General features: G+C 42.2%; 1 protein-coding gene across 2 annotated transcripts in view; it reads right to left on the reverse strand.

Moving 5' to 3' along the window:
• LARS2 (leucyl-tRNA synthetase 2, mitochondrial) overlaps positions 1 to 19061 on the reverse strand; it is a 104003-nt gene that overhangs the window by 59575 nt on the left and 25367 nt on the right. For both annotated transcript variants that reach the window (XM_068674616.1, XM_068674615.1), the window contains exons 5-6: positions 11215 to 11275; positions 4014 to 4103 (exon numbers count right to left, since the gene is read on the reverse strand). In XM_068674616.1, coding sequence (XP_068530717.1) covers positions 4014 to 4103; positions 11215 to 11275 — 151 coding nt within the window. The remainder of the gene's footprint in view (positions 1 to 4013; positions 4104 to 11214; positions 11276 to 19061) is intronic.

Consider the following 19061-nt stretch of genomic DNA (forward strand, 5'->3'; position numbering starts at 1 on the left):
ACATTTGGATAATATCCATTTGAATCAACAATATGGACTCAACTGAAGATGTTTTGAATGTTCTTCTCAGAACTCAAAAAACAACAACAACAAAAAAAGCTGTTGGCAGCATTTGTCATGATTGATGGGTAAGTGTTCCAATTTGCAATACTGCAAACTACATAGTCTGATGCTTAAAAGTTGTCCAGCAATAATCCAAAAGCGTTGAGAGTAAGACTGAAGGGGATGGATGATTGAGGATGTACAACCTGAGAAGACAGAGTCTCATAAAAGTGTTATATTAAAGTGAAAGACTTGTCATTTTCTGCATATATCTTGTCAACTGCGTGAATTACTTTTGGAATCATCTTTCCTACCAGTTATCAATACAAATACATTAAAGAAAATTTAAAGTAAAATAAATGTTGGCATTTAACTCTACAAACACTGTATTTTTGAGGGCTAACTGAAATACCAGACACACATGGCGGGGAGGGAGAAAAGCACAACCTGCCCCCACACAGTATTGAAAAATTTAGTTGACCATTTATCAGAAAGGATGTAAGACCACAAAAGATTCCTAAAAGCAGTGCAACAGTCATTCCAGAAGTGGCATCCAAGATAGACACTAACTTGAAAAAATGAACAGAAACAAGCAATGAAGAAGAGCAATGCATCGCATTTATTTGAGTGTTATTTAGTATTTGAGCTAAAACAAAGTTAAATCAGCTTGAATAACAAACATCAGCTCCAGCTCCACAGCACTAAAATACATTAAATGTTATTGAAAAATTTGAAATACATTCTTTGGGTATTGGGAGAACTTACTATCTCATTTTAAGAATAATCGCTGTCCTCATATTACTCACTTTTCATTTATCATTGATAACCTTCTCAAATGTCCATTTCCAAACAACTGATATTGCTTAATTTTAAGTATGCTATGAATTCTTGGAAACAGTAAATATCACAGTCATTTTACAAACCTTGTAGTGAGGACAGAAAAAAAGACAGATGCACGGATCTCCTTCCTTTGAAATACTGTTGTTTTTGTTATCAGTGTATGTTATTTGTGTGTGTGCATGCACAGTCTGATCACCTACACAAAATTTATTATGATGAAATGGATCGAAGTCATTTCCTGATTAAAAACAGAATTATTTTCAAATGAAGCTTTTGTGAATTCGGTACATCATTGGCATTTGAATTTTATACAGTTTGGCTACCTACCATCTGTTTCCTACCAATAACACCACACTGGTTTCTATAACAGCCTTCTGAACACTCATTAGAAAATAAAAAGCGATCAGTATATTCCACTATTACAGACCTGATTTCTGTACTTCAGAACACACACCTTTTTCAGTAATGATGCAAGACATTACAAAGTTGGCTTTAAAGTAATGATCTTTTCATTTATAAAGTTTTGAAAAAAATAATCACACTATGACAAAGTTAAAGTAACATCTAAAGAACTATAAATCATGTAATATCAAGAAGTAATAAAATGTCAGTTTCATGAGGCAGTATTAACATATGCTTGTATTAAATTGGCTATGAATCAAATTTGAGAAAAAATACTGTTTCTGTTTTTATGATACTGGGGAAAATTTATGATGAAAATTTTGGAAAGTAATTGAACTGATTTATACAAGAATAATTATTTAGCATAACATATTCTCATGATTCATAGCAGGAAAATTTATCTAGATAGATGATGCAAAGCATAAAGCAAATACACATGCAAGGAATCCATCGATGAAAGGTCTTGTCTGTGAATTTTTAGAGTTGCATTTTGTTCCTTCTGTCTCTTGCAGCCTTCTAACTAATATCCAGAACCCGGATATTAAGTTAAATCCTTAGATCCTACTTGTACTTTACAGAGGAAACTTCTTGAAAATGACAGCCTCTGCAACTATAGCCTCAGAAAGCAACTAAATTTCACCTATACAGAGAGCACGGTGTAAACGTGTATATCCTACAGGAGTTATTTAAATCTGCTCCCTACACCAATGATGGCCATATGCTTTTAAGGGAGGATGAATCTCATCTAACCTCAGACGTTTGTAGCATAAATATCTAGCTCCAGGTTTGGTTTCCACAGTCTGCAGATATCTAATCAAAATAATCATTAGAGTCTAGACAGCAATTCATCTCAAATGAAATGAGACACCCACATCTGGCCAGATCAATAATCTCTAGAGTCTATTGACAGATCTCGATTGCAGGAAGAACAGAGAGAATTTTCCAATGGTGAATTAAGACACGCCGTCTGCCGAAGCTGCAGCATCCAGACAGACATGGTTAACTCCCACTAAGTCCCACTCCCAGACATACTGAACCTGTGTCTCCCTACCAGGGTGATTTCTCATCAAAAACACATACTCCCGGAACAGCGTTAACTACACTAATGGTCTATATGAATCATTTTTATCTCCACAGTAAGGCTATGAATTATCTCCTTGTACCCAAAATGAAATTGTAATAGAGGAGACTTCAAGCAGTGTAAAAGTACCACTTAATGTACATTGCAGGTGCGCGGAAGACACGGGATAAACGTATGCTTTAAGTATATGTGACAGCTTGAAGAGACCCAGGGTTATGGGGTATATCACTGCCATCTGTTTCCTGTCAAAAAGCAACTGGTTTATATTCACTAGAGATTACATTCCCTACAGGTTTACAGATGCTGATTTCAGTTCTCAAACTGATTGCTGACTTTTAAGAGATACCACATCCTATCACTGGTACCCAAACACCTACAAGATTCCACAAAAATGAGGAGTCTGCATGCAGAATTTGTTTTCTATACCTACTAAAGAAGCTGCAAGCCTTGTGCTTTTCAGACTCACCTCAAATTATTCAAAGAAAAAAAGCTACAGATAAAAATAAGTTTGTTATGGAAAAGTTAGCAGTTAAATATTTGATCACAAAAAAGGAAAATAATTACAGAACAACAACAACACAAAACAAAGAAACAAAGAAAAAAAAACACAGAACCAAAAAGAGCATGTTAGGAAATATTCAGTCTTTTTGCTGGCTGTCACTTAGGATCTCTGAATATATCTTGCCTATGGAAACAGGAAAAGTAGCTCAATAGCACCCTGCCTTTCCAAATGCTACCTTTCACCATCAACCTCTTTTCTCTGGGTTCAGAGAATAATTAGGTTACATCCATAATTACATCCTATGGGGTTTTCTGGTTTTCTACAGAATACAATTGAAACTTCAAAGCACATTTAGGAAATCTTTGTTTCCCTTTTCAGTTAGGAACATTTACTGAATTGCAGCTTTGTTTAGGTGCAGCTGTTCAGGTACTTAGGAACTGAGTTGCCATGGGTATGCAGAGAGTTTTTTTGGAATGCTAATTTAACACCTTTGCTTCACCTCCTGCTTAAGAAGTTAACCAAACCCTTCCCTTTTCATATAGCCTCATATGTTTTTTACAAAATATTATAAAGTCAAGAGTTTCTTAATATACTGCCAACTGAAAAAGAGCTGTGATAGTCTTACAGCATCTAAGATTTCTGTAATATTTTACAGATCACAAACAGGGTGCAGGAACTGGATAGTTAGGCACATAATCTCCAATTATCCTATCCAATTCTATCAGTTCTGAGACAGCATCACAGTAATACAATACACTCAAATAATCTCGCTGCTGAAGAGACTCTTCATGATCACATTATCTTTTACATCTTCACAAGAGGGAAGTTAAGTCCTAGAAGATTCTATGCTAAAGCCATGAAATAAACTAACAGTAGCTATGTTCTGATCCGGCACTTCAATGTAAGTCACCAACAACAAACATTTCTAGTTTGCCATGCTGAAATACCCATCCATATCAGTTATATATAAAATTCAGTTATATACAGAATTAATTGTATTTTGAAGTAATTTAAAACCAAGCAGAGCATCATCAATATCTAGGCACTTAATGAATGTAAAGTGATTATCCAGAAATGGGCTACCTATGCCATAAGTGACTTGAGCTAGTGAAGTGCAAGGTATTACAGATCAAAGCTTGTACCTACCTCTTTTTGATACACTATCCCAGCTTCAAAAAGCTTAAGAAAGAGATACTGTGTCCATTTGTAGTACTCTGGTAGACAAGTGGTTATTTCCTGTAGAAATGAAATAAAATAAAAATACCTGAAGCTATTCTTAGTATCTTCTTACAGCATTTTAACATACGCAATTAACTCAGAAATGTGTAATATATGCCACAGAGAAAACAGGTGTTTTGGGGTAATTTCATAATGAGTGATATTAACCTGTACACATAAACAGAGACCATGGGCTTTGTGCTGGTTGGACGTTGCAAAGCAAAGTTTTTCTGTTAATAGGGAATAAAAGAACCCTGTAATATCAGTGCCTCTGAACTTCAAGGTGAAAGCATGGCAAGGGTATCTCACAAGGAGGGGGCAAATAAATGACCAAATAAATGCCTGTTTTAAAAGGCAAGCCAGCTCAAGGTAGGAAAGTGCTCCAGGCTGAAGTTAGGAGGAAAGGGCCAGAAAGTAAAGAAAGAAGTCACAAGTGTGGGAGATTGTTAAGAGGGAAATAGAGACAGATAAAAATAAAAGACAAAGAAAAAAGAGGAATGGGAGTTGAGGCAACAGCATGTGAAAATATCATAGATGGCATTTTTTTTAAACTTGACAACATTTAAAAAGTTTTTAGTGAACTCTAAAAACTAAAAAAAAAAAACACCGTAACTTATCAGTTGCTTATAAAGTTTCATGTTTTAAAATATTTGTTCTCAAACAAACAAACTGCATTTCAAATAAACATGGCTATGTACAGATGACTAAAGTACGATGTGATTCCCGACTCTCAATTTTCTCCACACAAGCGCCGTGTTTTACAGGCGCAATGGATACACATACGCTTTCGCCCACATATTTGAAAGTTTGGCCAAAGTGAAAACAACTGTTTAATTCAGTACTTAAGTTCTAATTACCTCATAAATATGTAACAATAAACAAATCACATCTTCCCTGTCAACAGCTTTCCTTTTTAACTTGTACTTGTTTAACGAAGAAATATTTCTACAAACTGACTCACTTGTGCTTACTGAAGTCGAAGCTGACTCCCACACTGAACCTTAAACCATCAAGCATACATCTTGCTTTCCGAGTTACAGGGTTGTCAGTAAGCCTTTGATAACTACTCGTAAACTGAATACATTTATCGAGTACCTTAAATAGCTCCAAATTTTGCAATGTCTTTCACCCTGGCTCTCCTGTCATCTAAGCTTCCCACTGCAGCTCCTGCAGCACACATCACTTGAGCCGCAGAGGATGTTGCTGATGTCACCTGAAGCACCCTACTGTAAAAATTTTACGCTTTTTCTACAGCTTTATATTCCAGAGCTGAAACGTTGCTTTGAACAATTAATGTGACCTTTGAATAGCTATGCCTCAAAAGTGAGTACAAGAGGCTTTCAAGACCAGAGACATTTAACGGCAAGTTTGCAGCACAGCATGTGAAGGCTTAGCCATGAAAAGCAGTTGCTTGATTAAAGCCTGTTCTCTGTGCTGAGGAAAAAAAAAAAAAAAAAAGAAAGAAATACACTAAGAAATCTGCTTTCTTATATCTATATACACACACACACACATATACATGCATAAACATGCATATATATATTGCCTCCACAACAGTGACATCAGTTCTGCCAGCGTGATGCCACTACAGGCACTGGAGTTGCATCACTGTAATATCAGAGACACAAAAGCACAGAGACCATCCCTTTTAGTACAGCATAAGGTAACGTGAGCAACAGATAAACAGAGAACTAAAGTGAGAAGTCAAATAAAAACAAGGAAATGGAGTGAGATTTGCCCTTTTGGTCCTGATTGGCAGATGTATGTTAACCGAAACAAAAAGAGAGGGCATTTCTCCATCTAAACAGGCACGCTCAGGCTGTGGTACTAAGTCCTGGGAACACAACCTCATGTAGACACTCTCACAAGTTGTAAATCGATGTGCTTTTTAGAAAGAGATGCAGCAGAAATAGATCACCGAAGAAAATCTGCAGTCTGGTCACTGAACTACAAAAAGATCTTTGCTCATCATTTATTTAACTTTACAACCATGAAGGTTTGATGGAATGTACGATGGTTAAGGAAGAGCAATCACATCACTACCAAGCAAAATGAGCAAGAATTTATGTGACTGCTGATGACGACAAGCTAGCAACCTGTTGACAGTCTACAAACGTGTTTTTTTTTCTCCCCCCCTGTAGTTATCACATTAATACGTACAGTGAAAGATATTTTTCCAGTTACTGATTGTGATTAAACAAATTATGCCTGGTAAAAAGCTTCCAGTTGGTTGCCATCACGTTTAAATTAAGGTGACTGCTAAAGTTTCTATTTATGCTTCATGAGCATGACAAACATTTGCAATGCATTAACAGAGCTGACTTAATTCAGAAATACATAAAAAGGGTTTCATAAAAAAGGGTTTGCAAAATAGCATGACAGGATCCTTTCAGCCTTCTAAAAACTTAACTTTCTGCTTCTCATTTGTGATCTGAGCACTACCATAGCAGCACACATATATAGTCCCATACCATAAAGCAGTTCAGTGAATATATATATATAAACAGGATATTAGCATGTCCTCAAAATATGTACTAAAACACAGAACCCTTCTTACAAATATGGAAATATGTTACAAGCTGGTACCAGGCACATACAAAAGCCTTTTTTTTTTCTTTTTTTTTTTTTTTCTCCCAATTAAACTCTCATTTACAGATTAAATACCTGTCTTACAATTTAATTTAGACTTGATAGTACTGAAACTTGGCAAGCAACTGGTTTGTGTTAAGGCCAAAAGAGCAATCATGAAAAATCTGATACAAACCTTTGCCTGCCAAAAAAAATAGGAAAACCAACAGCAAAGAACCCTGGATAAACAAAAATAGTCCTGGAGAGGAGATTTTGGTCATTAGTAAAACTTTTCAAATGCCTTGTTTTATAATTCATTATTTGTTCTAAATGGGCTAAGTTCTTACAACTGAGCTAAAACTGCTTTGTTTTGTTTTCTAAAGAAAAGGGTTGCATCTTCAAGCAACTTCCACTGCTATTATTTTTTTTTAATGTAAGTAATATTTACAGGTGGTATAAAAGTCTTTATTTGCTGTAAAATCCACCAGGTGCCATGAGTAACACCTAACTAGACAGAAGTAATTTCCTAGTTTATTACTAATCATTTTCTTTCTAGCTGTCTTACGCTATAGTGAAGGCAGCCATGTTATACTTCATACTTATTAAAAAAGACAGTAAGAAGGAAAAGTCTGAACAGATTTTTTCAAGATCTTTCTTGGAAGATTAAACAGACTTTAAACTATTATTCATCTATTTTGGTATTAAAGGGCATATATCGCCTCACATGGAAGCATAATTATTTGATTTTTGGAGGTTTAGAGCTAGACTGAACTAGATTTCTAAATTCATTTGAATATTTGTATTTTGAAGGGCTTTAGTTTCATGCATTGTTAGCTACAAACTTCAAGCTGTGCTTACATTTTAGAGCACAAGTATCTTTCCTGCCAAAAAGTAGCCTTATATCAATGGTTTCCTTTTTTATTCAATTACCAGTAGGGTGACGGATTATCAGTGACAGGTGCATAAGAAGAAAATTTAATATATAATGCTCTACCTGTTATACAATTTTATGCATGCCCAGGCAGTGCACAAGAATGACAACTTCAAAACAAAGCAGAAAAATGTCTGAACAAATAGCATCTACCAAAGATTTCATCTTCTTAATGTTCAGTGCAGAAGGGGAACGTTAATCTTATTCCAAAATGTCATTTGGAGTGCATGAATTGAAAAGACTGAAAATTGTTGGCGGTACGAGCTACCTTTTAGAAGGAAGTTAGTTCGGTAATACAGTGGTAAACTGGTGAATTAGTGGGAAGATGCATTCAGTCTGATAGCACTCCTGAGCAAAAGGAAGGGGAAGTTATGCATCCCTTCTTGCTGACAATGAGAATCTTCTAAAACTATACATAATAATTCTCCTAAAAAAGAAGTTTAGAAGTGACAGGCAGTCTGCTGTGCTGCCTGGGATGCTATTCTGGAGAAACCTGACCACCAGGGAATCCCAAATTACTACTAATTTAAAAACAAAACAAATATATATATATTTTTTTATTGTACAGGTGTTTTTAATGTGTCTCAAAGACTTTTTTTCCATCCTCAGACTGAACCTTTTTAACCCTACATCTGCAGTTTCAGCATAGAAATCCTCTCTCTCTTGTTTAGCATTTTTTTTTCAAATATCTCCTCAGAATCACAATGTTTTCAAACATTTACTATTTGACACACTGAAAATATCTGCATGTTTCAGGAAAAAAAAAAAGATCATTATTAGTATTCAAGCCTACTCGAAACAAAGTACTTACAGAGCTTTTTTATGCATTTAATTACATTTTCAGTTTGCTTACATTTTCTGTTTAGCAGAATAATTTTCAAGTGTCTTTGTAACCTGGCTTTCTGAAATAATCTCATTAGCTTTTAATAATGCCGTGTTTGTTGTGCTTTACTGGTTAAGTAATTTCACCTACTGCTACGGCATACAAATCAAAATGAAAACGTATTTTTAAGACAGAGAACAATGAAAAATGGATTCATAAAAAGAAACTTCTATTAGCCAGGTGCACTGGGACTTGTTCATAATAATTTTACCAAACAATAAAATTAAAACTAGTCTTCACATTCCTGAACAGGACCTTCATGAACAGCAACACTACTTTATAAGCAGTCAGCTTCCTCAGCACATCTCCATGCACTAAGTATTCAAAAAATGCACTTTTCATTATTCCCCCCCCTCTTTTTTTTTCCTCTCTTAACGGTCACAAAAAGGCAAAACTTACTTAGGTTTTCCTCATGTTATGTAGGGTGGACATAGAGGATTCTTTGGCAGTTAATATAAAAGGCTAGCACCTTGCAAAGGCAATTCACCCCACACTACAACAGAGACCTAAAGGTAGGAGAATGGGTTCCCTCCAGCACGTATTTGCTAGGTACAATGCTCTACCATGCTGAAACAACACCAATGTGATTAAATTAAAAACAGACTCCTGTTTTCTACAACTCTCTGTTAATTGGACTAACACATACAAAAGGTGTTTTCCTATCATTTTTCATAGGAGTCACTAACACTAGTTGGTTTGTTTGCAATGTCACCGTATTTTGTAAGCCACTGATCTAGCGCCATACAAGTGTAGAATAATGATAAAAAAAATCCTTACCTCAAAGAGTTTGCTTTTAAGATAAGCATCTGCACAGCACAGGGCACTGCTGTGCAAAGATGCTTGAGTTAGCCCAGAAGCAATACAGCTGAGACAGTTAAGATGCTCTGCTCAGCCCAATTAGCCTTGCAGAGAAGCAGGCTTTAGCAGCCTGGCAGATGCACTGCTGTAACTTAGCCGTTCATTTTCCAAAGGTGCTTCTTTCATCTAGCTCAAATATCTGTGTATTTAATGTAATAATGTTTTACAGATATATTTCAGGTAACATACATTTTTTGCATTGATTAAACATATCTCTATTTTTAATGGTTACTGTTTGGGTCTGTTTACTCTTCACTACTGCAGTTAATAAGGTAGGCTTTCTAGGTAAAATAGAACTTAACTAATAAGTTAAGGAGTGAAAACTCCAAAACTCATTGTGTTTCAAGGAACTCATTTCATCTGTTTTAAAAACTCACCTTTCAAAAGCATAGACTGTGTGCCTCTGGAGCTTTCTAAATTATTTTAATTACACAACTGTTCAAATGAACTTAGTCGTACATTATCAAAGCCCTTTCTAAATATATTCAGAGACTTCTGAAAATTCTTTAACTAAAATACAGTTTACTAGAAAAGTGAAGGTAAGCCTTAAAGAACAGGCACAAGGATGACCAATTTCTTTTCCCTGCATATTTATACCTTCTGTCATGCTTTTCAGTACTGCCAGTTCTCCGTCTCTCTTCTTCAGAATATACAGGTTAACCAAAAGTCCATATTCACAGATAAATTTTCTCAGTTTTCTTAGGAGGCACTCTAGAACATTCAATTCTTGTGTGTTCCATAGTACTGACTGCACATACAATTTCCCTGTTTTGTGCTACTGCTGTACTACACATACAGAAAACCTGTGAAATACAAATATTTTAAATATAAGAAAATAGTTGTCAAGAATGTGTGCAGTGAATCTTCCACAGTAAACTTTTTATTTTCATAGCAACTTTTCAGCTATCAAGAAAACTAAAATCTAAAGAAGGATGTTACTGAAAATCTTGCCACATATAAGAAATGACAAAGTATATTTTTTAGATGCAAGGCACACAAATATACAATTTCACCTTCAAGATTAACAAAAACAGATGGCAGACCTTAGACTGAAAATTAATCCTCTTTTCCTTTTCAGACCTACAATACTGCTATAAAAATCCAAGATTAGCATCTCCATCAGTCTATTCAGAATCATATTAAAGTGATAAGTAACGATTATTACCAAGAATATGAAGTTAGTGACTGAGGTTGATTTACCAGTTAATGCAATAACTCCACAACTGTTTCAGAAATTAATTTCTTTCATTTTTATCTTGAAGATGAGATTAGGTTATGTCTGACTGTGTTGGTAAGGTTTTTAAGGTGAACATCTGATTCTCAAGCATTAGTATGTCAAACCAAATTTCTCATTTCCAAAGTGGTCAGAAGAACAACTATGAAAAGGCAGACTTGTCCTTCAAATTTAGAGTAACATAACTAAACCAACATCTGTAGTTTTAAATCCTTGACTATATTATAAAAATACATACACTGAAAAAAAGCCCTCCTCAATAGATATATATACCTTAACAGAAAAGTATGCTTATACTGTTTATATCTGTTTAGACTATCACCTAAATTCTAACATAGAAAATTGCTACTTTGAAAGCACTGAAAAAAACAGAGAAAAATCCAAGTGCAAAACTGAAATTACTTTAAAGAAAATAAAAAGATTCTCACAAATTTTGAGATTATCAGTAAGTCAGAAGTGAAAGAAGTTCAGTAAGAAGCTTCAGAGAAGCTCTATTTACCACTTTTTAAAAGTGTAATTTTACAGTTTAACAACCTAAACTGGTGACTTTGAAAGACGTCTATGATGTCAGGTATAAAATGGGAAAATTCTATGTTTTTCAACATTCCATCAGACAATAAAACAAGACAGCATCCTTTAAAAAAGAAAATCTTACCCTTTCCCATGTAAAAGACAGACCTAGTGCATCAAACTGCTTCCTCATGTGTTGAATATTACTGGAAAAAAAAAAAAGAATATTCACTTAAAAATCTGATCAGGCGCCTATAAAATTCTGACAAATCAAAAGCATTAGTTAACCTCTAAACACTATTATATCACTCAGAGTCAAACACGATGAACTGTAAGAATACTCAAATAGTTAATTTTAAAAATCCCAAGTGTATTCTGTTTCAGTTTCAATGGCTGTGTATACAAGTAGACTGCACATATTTGGATGCAGCTTTCAGATGTACCCAGTGACTCCTCTCTGTACAACATGCATTCTTTCTGGTATTTCTAAGAGTGCAGATCTCCAGTTAAAGCAGGAAAGGCTTGCCAGCATAATACCAGTACAGGTTAACAAGGAAATCCTCTTACAGAACCACAGCTTCCACTAGGAGAAACCACGCCTTCAGTACTACTGCTTACATTAAATTCCCATTCAAAATGGTACCACTTAAATAAGATAAAAATTCTATGGTATTTTCACAACGCTTCTGCCACTGCGTTGATTTTTGCTAACAAAGGGTTCTCTATGTTTCATTTAAGCAGCTCCACCTTTGCTGTTTTCCTAACTTTGAGAATACAGGGAGTAATAGTCAACTGGAGCTCATTTTCAAATAACCTCTTCAGAACTTTATGATGATCTGAAATTTGGTCATTCACTCTTGGACCATGTAAGCTGAAAGCTTATGGCGTGCCCGTTTTTATAAGGGTGGCTGGTTCTGCTGCATGGATGACTAAAAGATGTCACTCGATCACAGCTCCACATACGCTTCAGTCATCCCTGCTTCACAAATGTTCAGGACAGGGACAGTGGATAAAACTGCAGACAGTAATTACTTCAGTGGTCAGAATTTAATCTGCCAGTACAAGGAATCAACTAACTTCCTTTGCATCATCAAAAAAAAAAAGTTGGATATATAAATAATTTTCTTGTTTGGATGTTATTCTAATCAGTCTGAATGATGATGTGCTTACTTGTCTCTGTTTGTTGTTATAATATTGTTTTTTAACTCTTGTAACTAGACAATCACTCTTTTCAGTACTAAGGGAACTTTAAAGGCAAAACGTTCTTCTGGTACAAAATATCTACATGTAACTACAAACTGAACTGCTCTAAATGCAAGGAACAATACACAGCCATTTACAAGAAAACAGAAACATTTAACAGTACAAAAAGTAGCAGAAGAACATCGGCACAGGCTGTGCTCTGCCACTGACTTTTTGACAAGACCCTGACAAACAGACTGGATGAGGCAGGCTGAGCTGATACGGCACTTTTCCATTGCACAGTCAATCTGCCCCCCATGCTCACTACTTTTCTGTTCAGCCAATTCAACTCACTCAGCTGGCAGAATGGCTTTCTTCTGAGTTAGCACACTGAGCACGTTCAACACAACATCATGAGTGTCAAAGCTAGTACAATAGGTGAGGAGGGACGACATTGCAGTGAGAAGTGGAAAACACTGACCCGTCTGTAGTCAGCAAGTACATACAGCAGCTTATTTGACTCAAAACCACAAACTTTACTTGTTTATGTCTCATTTGTCATGTAAATATGGATCACGGTAATGGATCATGGTACTTTGGTGAAGATTCTGTCAAGACAATAGTTAAAAATGAGGCATTTGGATATAACAGATATGTAGATTTTACGGCTTGGCTGCTTTCTTTATTGAAGGCAGACAAATCATCAGTTTACTGACCATACTCTTTAAACAGAAAATAATCTCCTGTAATAAAAGCAGCATATTTATCCAAAGAAAGAAACTGCTAGCACATTTTTTCACTGAGAATGCAGGCAATGTTATCACACGCCCTGAAGTTTTTAAATTCCTCTTAACTGCCCTCACATAGGTAATAACTGATGGCCCACAAGATGTTATGCAGCCTTGGCTCTCACAAAATAAAATGTGTTTGGAGAGTTTTATTGTTTTGTTGTTGTTTTTCTTTAATGGTAACTGGATCTCATTAATCTACTCAACGAAATTAAGTAAGAAGGAAATGAAAAAAAAAAAAACAAAAAACAACAATCCAACCATAAATAACACAGACTATGCATGCAGTGCTTTCTCGCTAAATGAAGTAAGTTGCCATCATATTGTAGCAGGAAAAGTACCAAGTGATCTTAACATGGGACCAGAAACATGCAAGAACTCATAAGAAATAGATTTGGCACAAAAGGAAATCGGTAACCATCAGTCCTAGTTATAGCTGGGATAATATTATTCCCAGTGGCTAGTATGGAGCTGGGTTCTGGATTTCAGAAGAGAGTGATGCTGACAACATACCGATCTTTTAGTTGTCACAGAGCACTGCTTACACAGAGCCAAGGAGGTTTCATCTGCCCACACCGCCCTGCCAGCCAGGAGGCTGTGGGTGCACCAGGAGCTGGGAGGGGACGCAGCCAGGACAGCTGGCCCAAACTGGCCAGAGCCATGTCCCATACCCTATGGGGTCGTGCTGAAGACTGGGACTGAGCAGGTTGGCCAGAGGGTGGCTACTGCCGCGTGGGGTCTGTCTGGGCATCATCACTCAGTGGGCAGTGAGCAATTGCATTGTGCGTCACCGTGCATTCATCCTGGAGGAGAGAAAGCTCGGCGGGATCGTAGCAGTGTCTAGACATCCCCAAAGGGAGGATGCAAAGAAGACGGAGCCAGGCTCTTGTCAGCGGTGCCCAGCGGCCGGACAGCTCTAGGTGGCCCTGCTTCAGCAGGGGGTTGGAGCAGATGACCTCCAGAGGTCCCTTCCATCCCCAGCCCTTCTGGGAGCTTCCTTCTGGGTAAAAAACAGGGCCCTTTTATACCACTGACACAGAAGATGGCGTAGGATGCCATCACGTAACAAGTGAGGTACTGCTCAATTCTATCTTCCACCTGAGACAGCCAAGAGGTTGCGGTGCTCCTGGTTTTCTCTAAACAATCCTAGGTTTCTCATGCATATTCCCACTGTCCCTGGCCAATTTCCACCTTCCCAGGTGGAAAGTTGTTCCTCAGTTTCTTGATGCGTCCTCATCAATGGTGGAACGCAAAAAGCGGTGTCACCTTCCAAGACTCCTTTGGGAGAATTAGCAAGTAGGTATTCTTTATGAACAATGCTGGGTATGTGGGGGATAATTCCAACCAACACGTACAGCTAAGCAAGACAAGGAGTACTTATTTATGGTACGGGGATATCCATATTTATGCAGTTCACAAGAAAAGGCAGGATTTATGCTAATGGTTTCTCAGAACTAATTATCATATTGTCCCTCCTGCTGTTGCAGGTCAGGTAACCTCTGGTGGTTGCACTTCGGGGCTTTCTGATGAAGGCTCATCGTCTTCTTCACCTTGTACTTCTTTCTGTTTTGCGCATGCTCAATCATTGTTTAACTGCTTCAGCACTTTCAGTCGTTGAAAAACTCAGCTAACTTAATTAAGTTCTACTTTGGGCACCATGTTCCTTCTTCAGCCTGGTTTTTGTGCGTAGAGCTGAATCCTCTTACCACGTGAGGCCGATACAACAACCGAGCAATTTAAACTTTTGGGCTGCTCCTGTCCCCAACACCTTCCCACTCCCATGTTGACTTCCCATCCCCCAAATGACTTCTCACCCCTAAGTCTCACTCACGGACCCGCCACCCACAGCCATTCCCCATCAGGAGCAGACACCCCCAAACCAATTCATGGCGGGGACAGCAGGGGAGGGCTGTGTCCAGCCCCCTTCATCCCCCCTCCCCACTGACCGATGCGGGAAGAAGTGCAGGCAGAGGCTGTGCAGGGTGGAAGAGTGGTAATTTATTCTTCCTGGGGGAATCGTGGCTGCCACCCCCAGCCCGTCCCCAGGTGAGGACCGGCCGCCTGCTCAGGCGGGGGGCCCGTCCTGCCGGCCCGCGTGGTCCCCGCTTCCCGGCTCCTCCTGCCGCACCCTGTGCAGCCAGGATGTGTCCCCGACTTCGGCGTCCTGCGGGGAGCTTGGCAGTCTGCGCCCGAGCTGCCCCGCGTGCCAGGAGAAGCTTCTCTCCAGTCTGCGCCCCGTGGAGGGGCTGCGCGCCCTGCGCCGGGGCGAGACGCTGCGGGAGCGGTAGTTGGAGGGGCTCCTCCCCCGCTGCCCCCTCTGCTGCTGCTGCTGCTGCCGCCGCCCCAGCCGCTCATTCCGCTGGAACCTTCCGCGGGGTCTTCGGGCCAGGCGCACCACTGCAACAATGGGCCCGCGGCACATCGGGCAGGTGTCCCTTCCCTCTGCCCAGAGGTGGATGCACTCCAGGCAAAAGGAGTGCCTGCAGGGGTCCACTCGAGCTGCGCTGGCAAGCGGGCCCAGGCAGATGGGGCACTCCTCGGGCTGCTCCTGCCGCCAGCTCATGGTTCCTGCAGCTGCCGCGATGTGGAACCGGTCGTCCTGTGGGGGAGGCTGCCCTGGTGCTGGGCGCTCAGCAGCAGCCCAGGGTCTTCAGCACCTCGATGTCTCTCGGGTCGCCGGCAGGAACTTGACACCTCACGTGCCACCAGCGTTGCCACCAGGAGGACTACTGCAGAGAGAAGCAGGAAGAAAATGTTGTATCAGCAAGCAGACGTTCGCTTTCTAGGTTCTACCACGTTGTCTAGAGTGCTGTAGCTGTCAGCAGTCTGTGCATGGATTGCAAACACAGACTAGGCTTAGGCCAGATGAGGTACATGGATGTCTGTAGGTGTGAGAGCATTACCGAAGGCCCTTGATGGCTCGCGTGCAACAACAATGGCTTCGCGTATGCCTATAGCAATAGCTCCGCCTCTCTCTCTCCTTCCAGCCGTGGAGACTCGAGCTCTCGCCTACCACCAGCCGGACTGGCCGCAGGCGCCCCGCGCAGGGCATTTATAGGCAGCCCCCTTCTGTGAGGCCAGAGGGGACATCACAAAGGTTTCGGGGTACCCCTGATGGCAGCACTGACTTGATGGGAGTCTCAGGTATTTCAAGTGACACTTTATTCTTGATACCTCAGTGCCCTCTCCTTGGCCCAGTCCTGGATTTGGTCTCTTCCAAGGTGGCTTTTCTTAATTAGCCTGATACCGCTCTCCGCTTGGCTCCTGTCAGCGTGGAGCAGCCATCTCAAGTCTCACAACGTTCAGGTGACCTCTGTCAGTGCTGCCCTCAGGGACACCCCAGACCCTGCTGATGTCACCTCTGGCCTCACAGAAGGGGGCTGCCTATAAATGCCCTGCGCGGGGCGCCTGCGGCCAGTCCGGCTGGTGGTAGGCGAGAGCTCGAGTCTCCACGGCTGGAAGGAGAGAGACGGGCGGAGCTCTTGCTAGAAGCATACGCGAAGCCATTGTTGTTGCACGCGAGCCATCAAGGGCCTTCGGTAATGCTCTCACACCTACAGACATCCATGTACCTCATCTGGCCTAAGCCTAGTCTGTGTTTGCAATCCATGCACAGACTGCTGACAGCTACAGCACTCTAGACAACGTGGTAGAACCTAGAAAGCGAATGTCTGCTTGCTGATTCAATATTTTCTTCCTGCTTCTCTCTGCAGTAGTCCTCCTGGTGGCAACGCTGGTGGCACGTGAGGTGTCAAGTTCCTGCCGGCGACCCGAGAGACATCGAGGTGCTGAAGACCCTGGGCTGCTGCTGAGCGCCCGGCAGCAGGGCAGCCTCCCCCACAGGACGACCGGTTCCACATCGCGGCAGCTGCAGGAACCATGAGCTGGCGGCAGGAGCAGCCCGAGGAGTGCCCCATCTGCCTGGGCCCGCTGTCCAGCGCAGCTCGCGTGGACCCCTGCAGGCACTCCTTTTGCCTGGAGTGCATCCACCTCTGGGCGGAGGGCAGAGACACCTGCCCGATGTGCCGCGGGCCCATTGTTGCAGTGGTGCGCCTGGCCCGAAGACCCCGGGGAAGGTTCCAGCGGAATGAGCGGCTGGGGCGGCGGCAGCAGCAGCAGCAGCAGAGGGGGCAGCGGGGGAGGAGCCCCTCCAACTACCGCTCCCGCAGCGTCTCGCCCCGGCGCAGGGCGCGCAGCCCCTCCACGGGGCGCAGACTGGAGAGAAGCTTCTCCTGGCACGCGGGGCAGGTCGGGCGCAGACTGCCAAGCTCCCCGCAGGACGCCGAAGTCGGGGACACATCCTGGCTGCACAGGGTGCGGCAGGAGGAGCCGGGAAGCGGGGACCACGCGGGCCGGCAGGACGGGCCCCCCGCCTGAGCAGGCGGCCGGGCCTCGCCTGGGGATGGGCTGGGGGTGGCAGCCACGATTCCCCCAGGAAGAATAAATTACCACTCTTCCACCCTGCAAAGCCTCTGCCTGCACTTCTTCCTGCATCGGTCAGTGGGGAGGGGGGATGAAGGGGGCTGGACACAGCCCTCCCCTGCTGTCCCCGCCATGAATTGGTTTGGGGGTGTCTGCTCCTGATGGGGAATGGCTGTGGGTGGCGGGTCCGTGAGTGAGACTTAGGGGTGAGAAGTCATTTGGGGGATGGGAAGTCAACATGGGAGTGGGAAGGTGTCGGGGGCGGGAGCAGACAGAAGGTGACCTGGCCTGCCTGGAAAAAAAGGCTGACAGCCCAAGTCTCCTAAAAGCCCGGCAGCAGAGAATGCCTGCCAGCTGCGGAAGCGGGCCTGGCAACCTGCAGCATCCCTGGAAGGTGGTGCTGGCCTCCTGCAAGTGCAGTCTAAGAGTACCTGAGGACCAGAGACTGTCTCCTTGTGCCACCACCAAGGGCAAAAGCAGGGAACTACAGGAGCAATGGGCTGTCTGAGAAGGAGGAACAGCTCTGAGAAAGGCGCCATTCCCAGAGACTAGGAAGCATCGGTGTCTATCACTCGTCTCAGGTGAAACACAGAAATTAGCAGCAGCTTTTGGCTGCTCTAAGGAGGTGGTGTCCTCTGCTCTCTTCTGTCTCTCTTAATAGAAAAAGGACTCCTTCTCGACCCTAAATGGAGCGCCTCTCCCCCTCAGAACTTCTTGTGCTGCACAAATGGTTCTTGCCTACATGACATCCTTAATCCAGTGAACCTGTGCTGCGGATGCCCGGATGACTCTGAACTCTCTGATGGGAGCCTCACGTCTTTGCAGTGACACTTTGTTCTTAATTCCTTGGGGCCCACCCCCGGGCCCACTCCTGGGTTTGGTCTCTTCCAAGATGGCTTTTCTTAATTAGCCCGACACCTCTCTCCATGCTTGCCTTGAATCACAGAATATTGCCCAGGGGTGGTTTGTGGCCACGTGTAATAACGAGAACTTTACAGCAAAGAAAGCCTCCGTGTATTGCAGCACCCTACCAACTCCCACTTGCCGTCTCTCCACACCCGCAGGCAGGGGGGCATCCCTGAAGGGCTCAACCCTTTGGAAGGTCACGGCATGAACTTCGTTGTTGTCAGAAGCGGGATTCTGTAAAACGTGCACTCCGGGATGCTTTTGAGGAGGTGGTAGAAGAACACTGGGAGGTGCATGAGGCTGTCCTGGTTTCAGCTGGGACAGAGTTTGTTGTCTTCCCAGTAGCTGGTATGGAGCTGGGTTCTGGATTTCAGAAGAGAGTGATGCTGACAACACACCGCTCTTTTAGTTGTTGCAGAGCACTGCTTACACAGAGCCAAGGCCGTTCCAGCTGCCCACACCGCCCTGCCAGCCAGGAGGCTGCGGGTGCACCAGGAGCTGGGAGGGGACGCAGCCAGGACAGCTGGCCCAAACTGGCCAGAGCCATGTCCCATACCCTATGGGGTCGTGCTGAAGACTGGGACTGAGCGGGTTGGCCAGAGTGTGGCTACCGCCGCGTGGGGTCTGTCTGGGCATCATCACTCAGTGGGCAGTGAGCAATTGCATTGTGCGTCACCGTGCATTCATCCTGGAG

The sequence above is a fragment of the Anas acuta genome, chromosome 2 (genome assembly GCF_963932015.1).
Source record: "Anas acuta chromosome 2, bAnaAcu1.1, whole genome shotgun sequence".
Lineage (NCBI taxonomy): Eukaryota > Metazoa > Chordata > Aves > Anseriformes > Anatidae > Anas > Anas acuta.